The sequence below is a fragment of the Penaeus monodon genome, unplaced genomic scaffold (genome assembly GCF_015228065.2).
Source record: "Penaeus monodon isolate SGIC_2016 unplaced genomic scaffold, NSTDA_Pmon_1 PmonScaffold_367, whole genome shotgun sequence".
Taxonomy (NCBI): domain Eukaryota; kingdom Metazoa; phylum Arthropoda; class Malacostraca; order Decapoda; family Penaeidae; genus Penaeus; species Penaeus monodon.
Window position 1 is genome coordinate 77,837 of NW_023658417.1, and position 7,261 is coordinate 85,097.

At 39.5% G+C, this 7,261-nt stretch overlaps 2 protein-coding genes across 2 annotated transcripts; both read left to right on the forward strand.

Annotated features, from left to right (window-relative positions):
* The first annotated feature begins 2,246 nt into the window (after positions 1 to 2,246).
* LOC119570727 lies at positions 2,247 to 4,880 on the forward strand. Its single transcript, XM_037918358.1, has 2 exons — positions 2,247 to 2,592; positions 2,787 to 4,880. The coding sequence occupies exons 1-2, from the start codon at positions 2,569 to 2,571 to the stop codon at positions 4,770 to 4,772; spliced, it is 2,010 nt and encodes a 669-aa protein (XP_037774286.1). The 5' UTR covers positions 2,247 to 2,568; the 3' UTR covers positions 4,773 to 4,880.
* Positions 4,881 to 5,475: 595 nt separating this feature from the next.
* Positions 5,476 to 6,282, forward strand: LOC119570728. The gene has a single exon (XM_037918359.1). The coding sequence runs from the start codon at positions 5,482 to 5,484 to the stop codon at positions 6,121 to 6,123; it is 642 nt and encodes a 213-aa protein (XP_037774287.1). The 5' UTR covers positions 5,476 to 5,481; the 3' UTR covers positions 6,124 to 6,282.
* Positions 6,283 to 7,261: the final 979 nt, after the last annotated feature.

Below are 7,261 nucleotides of genomic sequence, written 5' to 3' on the forward strand. Positions count from 1 at the left end.
TCTATCACTTATCTGTCTGTAGCTCTGCCATGCCTTTGCCACAAAAAAAAGTGTTCGTGTCGGGTATATAGGGAGCCGTTTCTGTGGCTATATCACTGTCAGCTTGAAATATAGCCCACAACTACTACACGAACAAAACAATGTATCACAAGTTCAAACAAGGACAAAACAAACACACATGTCACTTAATACTACAGTAAACCCAAACACGAGCGCTTTCGGCCTACATGGCCTCTTCAGGTGGTGAACTGGGTGTTTACTGACTCGTTATTGAACAGGCGTACAATATAACCTTTAAATTTTTTTTTCTATTGAGTTAAGTATAAAGGACATGGAATGCTTCTCCTGTAGTGGAACCATGGATCATGGTCCTCCGGTGGATGGACTAGGAAGGCTGCTCCTCGGCATGACTCATGGTTAAAAAAGGGGGGGGGGGGGAAGGAAACTCCTGATGGACTAGGCATGGGCTTATTCTTCACTGAAAACATTGTCTTCATGTATGTTGTTTTTATTTTCAACATGTATATTTATAAAACATAGAGTCTTCGTTTTCTGTGGGGTGAAGGCGAAAGAGAACCAGGGGAGACTGCAGGAGCCCTTTCCTTGGGGGCTTACACTTGAGTCAGCGGAGGATAGGTTAGTTGCTGATGCTTGCCTGTCACAACTGCTGTTCACTTATGGGTCGCTAATCTCCTTCCCCATGAAAGGGAGTTGTGTTTCCTTATTATCAGAGGGGGCCCGGAGTTCTATGACGGGGGTGGGGTTGTTTTCTTCCTTTTTCTAGAAGAACCTCTTCCCTTGTCTTCCCGTAAGTAACCTTCCTGGGAAGGAAACCAAAAGGGAACCAGTAAAAAGGGTAAAGGAACCTTTTTAAAGGTGTGGGTTTTCCTCATTTGCGGCGGGCCTATGCAGAAATAAAAAATATAATATAGGATATTATTGACTGTCAGATTACTAAAAACAAGAAGGTAGGACTATAGACTATAGATATCTGTCATATGTAATAGATGTTACACACTCGCATCCCATACAAACTACCTGCTAAAACTTCTTCATCTACAATTGCTACATAGTACTGTCAACCACTCAATATAATCAGGACCCACTCGCACATAAAACCGCAGACAAAGGATACAAATAAAAAAACAGTGTAACATAAAAGACTATATCTCCAAACACAGCCAGAACAAAAAACTATATCCAAAACAACCCCCATGAAAAAAAAAGGAATACACAGAACTAAGCCCATACAATATGACTGTAAATACACATATACCTACTCACATAACACATGTATCTATGCATCCCTATACGTACCATTATATAAAAAAACATATCTACCCCCATTAGAAAAAACAGAACATACACTATATACAGAAACACCTACATATACATATACATACCTAAAAACAGCCTAACAACAAACACATCATACATATACATACATACGTGCTCAACCACGTGCATACATACATATACAACATATGTATACACAAAACAACATATACCTGCCTCACATAAAAAACATACATACATACAATGTATCTCTACACCTACCACATTACATAAATAACAAACAAAAAGCATGCACCGGCACTATACACACATATACATACATGTACCCACAGTACAATGTGCTATAAAAAAACATATACACCCATACATGTACGCATTTATCACCCACATACACATATACATATACATAAACATTACATACACCGCACATATACATATACAAACATACATACAATATACAATACATAACATACATAATATACATATATACACAATACATACACATATAACATACCACATGCAGTATATAACACTCACACACAATATTACACATACACCACCACATACACACGCATATACATATACATACACATACATATTACACCACACATATACAGACACATATATTCATACATACATACAATGTAACACACATACACCCACATACATGCAATACACACACACCTACACAATACTTTAACATCCATTCATTTAACCCCACTTGTAAAACCTAAACCACTAAAACCATACTGTAAAAAAACACAAAACGCATGTATACCCCTTCATCGGCCGAAACATACATACATACACACATTATACATATACACATACATCCCATACTATACATATACAATACGTATACACACCCTACATACAATACATACATACACACAACTACATCAACATACCAAATTATAAAAATAGGTGGTAGGTTGTTAGGTTGGTTAGGTTAGGTTAGGTTAGGTTAGGTTAGGTTAGGTTAGGTTAGGTTAGGTTAGGTTAGGTTAGGTTAGGTTAGGTTAGGTTAGGTTATGCTATACGTATGGACTATATGGACATTTCGTCCATTTTGAATTTTGGACATTGACAACTTGAACCTTTTATCCTATTTCCATTTTATTATTTGATGGTTTTCATTTCATATTGTTTCTCATTCAGGATATTGTGTTCGTTACCCGTGGAACAGAAAGAAGAGATAATCTGAGGAACCAGAAAAAACATACAGAATCCTTAAGACAGCACCTGGATGGACCTGCCTTTGATCCAGACAGAATGATCTGTACAATTTGTGGAAAGGTAAGATATGTTTATTAATTTGTATTTGTATTTGTGTTTTATTTTATTTTATTTTGTTATTTCATTATCCACAGAAGATCTATATCTACTATTTAGGTAAAATGTATATAGATACATATACACATATATATATACACACATTATTATCGGAGATTATCTATTTATATATACATATATTTTTTTTTCACTTACAGCAACCGATTAGACTGAAGCGTCATATCCAGCAAATACATAAAAAAGAAGGCAAGGAGCTAGAAACACTGTATAACGAAGCAAAATATAAATTCAAAGGGATCTCCTATAAAGAATGTTCAATATGTGGAAGAGGTCTTAGGCATATGAGACTTCATCTTACACGTACGCACAAACTAGACCCTTCCACACCAGAATATAGGGTAGCGCTGGGAAATCAATCGGAATATTCTCGACCTGTAAGTAAAGAGAGACTTAGTAAAATCAGAAGCAGGAGATGTCACATGAATGCCCACGTTCCAGTATCAGTATTTGAATGGATTAGATATGAAACAAGAGCAGGGGCAAGTGTCGATGGGACAGGTATGCGTAGAAATGTCAGATCTGTACTGGAAATTTTAAAACAAAACTCACTGAATTTTATGAGTCTTGTCACACCGAATTCCATCGACAAGACATACAAAATCATCTATGAAGAATTGGTAAAAAAATATAAGCATCTGAGTATTAGTGTCATATTAGGTCATGTGAAGAGGTTTGTTGATTGGGCGTGTTCTGAGGCAGATTATGTAATTTCTCCTAGGGTAAGAAGAGAACACGAACTGTATACAAAACTTTGTAGGAGGAAGGGTGGGAGGGAAAACTTTGATAGAAAAATAGAGGAGTACCTTCCGACACTAAGAGATATAGGGCCACTCATTCACTCAGTTAAACATAGATACATAATAAATGGCTTGTTGGAGAGGCCGTCAGAAACTATTGAAAATGAGAGCATCGACCTTATTCATGCAACCATCGCTTGGCCCTGTATACTTAAGAGCGGGGTTAGAACTGGGGTGTTGATGAACATGTGTGTAAATGAAGTACTAGGTGCTACGAAATATCAGGAAGGATTCATAATAAGGGTGCGAAATCACAAGACTTCGGAACATTACGGACCTTATCAGATAGGACTCAATGAAGAGGAGTATGCCATAATATTTAATTTTATTAGAAATAGAACATGGACTTCAGATTATGTGTTTTCCACAAAGGGTGGTAAGAAATTTTCTCTGTCAAATATACAAAGGTTTATGAGGGTGTTATTCAACATATATGGACTCAGAGATATGAGGATCACTACAATTAGGAAATTTTTAACAAGTCATATTCATAAAGAGGGAAATGACAATATGATTGAAGCTACTGCATCTCTCCTGAAACATAGTATTAAAACAGCTAGAAGAGATTATAAAGCAATGCAACATGATCGGGATGCTCTAAAAACAGCAAATAATTTAGCACATATGTTAAAGGATCAACTCAGGGCATTAAATATAGGTTTACCAGATGAAAGTGATCCATCTGAAGAAAGAGTTGGTAATATTGGATCTATTGATCACGTACAAAATCAAGTGGATGTTATAGATGAAGATACACAACAAACGCATATGGTTATTAGACCCGAGGGACATTTAGAAAATGCTGAAGATTTGGTAGATGACCATGAAATGGAACATCTTATACTGGAGGATGACGAAGAATACAATATAGAAAAAAAACATGAAAAACTACAACAGATGGAGCCGGAGGAGAGAGTATTAAAGAAGGAAGAAGACAGAGAAGAGAACAATAATGACAAGGGAAATGAAATGACTATTAACCCAAATAATAGGCATCACTGTAAAACAAAAATATATGTTAAATCACCAGAACTATTTCTGACCCATTGCGGTGAATCTAGTAGTAACAATCCATCACTGCCTGAGACCATCAACAAGAGGAAAAACGTCGGTCCTAGGAGATTTTTTTTACCTGAACATCTCGCTCTCATAAAAAATACTTTTAAGTTTCATATTCAAAGTGGGTTAAAGCCCACATATCGAGAAGTCAGGGAAAAGAAAGATATATTGAAAGAAATATATGATTATGGGTATGATACAAAAAGTATTGAAAGGAAAATGGCAGAGTCTGTTAGATCACAAATTCGCCTTAATAAAGGCAATTGATTAATCTGTATATATTATTTGTATAAGTGTTATGTGTTAATTAATATATGTTATTTATTTTGAATAGATCTCTTTTGTTCAACCCTCCCCACCCAACAATATAAATAAATATATACAGTCAGTGAAATGTGATAATAATTATTCTGACAAACTTCATTGAATGCTTCATACGACCTGTCAATGAAAGAGCTCATGGCACACACACAAACAAACAAACAAACAAACACACACACACACACACACACACACACACACACACACACACACACACACACACACACACACACACACACACACACACACAAACAACGTTCATGCGCACATACACACCCAACACGAGATTTTATTGCACGCTTCATACGACCTGACAGTGAGAGAGATCACTGCACTCAACACGACAGTTCATTTGCTTGCTTCATACGATAGCCAACACGAGAGCTCATTGAGAGAGAGAGAGAAGATATCATTGCTATAATGAACATGTACGACACCTGTAACATTGCTAGCCTTTGTCAACAATAGCTATACACGTTCTGTTTTCGTTTTGTTTTCGTATCGTATAAAAAGGGCGTGAAAGACAGCCAACACTCGCACAGTCAACCACTCTCACAGGAGGTAGGAGTTCGGAAGACCTCTGCTTTCAATATACGTTGTACGCTGGACGACCTCTGAGGCTATAGTTCTTATCACCTCGCAACGAAAAGTCACAATGAACAACGACAACTTCATAAGCCTGGATGCCTCGGTCAAGAATCAAAAGGACATCGTCAACTTAGTGGGGGAAGCTCTGCAATACCAGTATCTCTTCGACAAGCGGACGTCGCCGTGGGAGAGAGCCTCTTGGAGCGACGACGACCTTGAGAACTTCGAAATACAGGCCAATATGATACAGCGCCTCTACCACATCTTCTACTACGACGACGAGGTTTCAGGCAGGGATTTTGAGCTGGCGGTGAGGACAGTGTACAAGGGGAGGGTCGTCTATGTCAAGATGATGGCCGGCTGCGACTTCACGGGCTTCGATTGCCATGGAGGAGGGGAGATCTACATCACCTGCGATGCCCAGATCTTCCTCAAGTCGATTCTGAAGACGACCATCGACCTCAACGGCATCTGGAAATCGATGGTTGCCGACGGCCTCAAGGTGGAGGAGCCTTCATCCTTCGACCTCCTGCCGATGAGGGAGTGGAACAACGTACCCATGCTCAAGTTTCTGTGCCACATGAAGGTGTATGACGAAAGGCACAAGCTGCGGGAGTTGGCGGCCCGCGTTCTACCGAAGATGCTCTCCCAGAGCGTGGAGGAGTTCATTAAGACTAGGGAGACGAAGGACCACCACGAGTCCTGGTAATGAAGTCTTGTGAAGATAAAGTGTCCTGGACCTAGCGCCATTAGAGTTGCAGCGTCGTCATGAAGTGTCTCTGGGCTGAAACCCCAATAACAATACGGCGCCAGGGTCGGCTCTCTTCATAATTTATCTCTTATTAAATAATATGATTAATCTGTTTGTTTCTCTATTTGCTTATTCAACACCCTTGTATGATAGAAGAATAAAACCCCTATGCGGAATAGAAATAAAAATACCAGTACACACACAATAACACACGAGATAAAAGCTACACCTGGAAAATAGTCGGTGTACGTACTGTAGATGTTTTGACGAACTATCGCAGGTCATTGGAATGTGCACGGACATCCTTAGTCTCGATTTACATGCCCAACGGTCCTGCTTGCTACGTCCGAGAGCTTTTTGAAACAGCGTTCTGTGCGTGTAAAGCGAGTCGATGGACGCTCATTGAGTACACATCGTTTCATACGATCTATCAATGAGAGAGATCATTGCACACACTTAAAACGTGCATGCACACATACACATCCTTTGTCTCGCTTTACACGCCCAACAGTCTTACTTGCTACGCTCGAGAGCGTCGTAGTACAGCGTCAATGAGAGAGATCGTTGGCGAAGCTGCATTATATATAGAGAGAAAGAGAAGAGAGTTCATTGCATGAGAGATCTTATTGCACACACACAACACACACAACACACACACAACACACACACACACACACACACACACACACACACACACAACGTGCATTCACTCATTGTATCAGACGCAAACCAACACGAGAGTTTATTGCCTGCTTATAACGATCAAGCTATGACAGAACCCATTGCTTATACAACGCGCATCCTTCGTCTCGCTTTACACGCTCAACGGTCTTGTTTGCAACGTCCGAGAGCGTCGTACGACCTGTCAATGTCTTCCATCCGCGTGTTAGATGACTACATATGACACGTCAATACGGCCTATTGCGGATCATTGGAATGTGCACGGACATCCTTCGTCTCGCTTTACACGCCCAACGGTCCTGCCTGCTAGGTCCGAGAGCGCCTTAAGACAAGGTTCTGTTTTACATGCCAAACGGTCTTGCTTGCTACGTCCGAGAACGTATTAAGACAGCGTTCTGTGCGTGTAAAGCGAGTC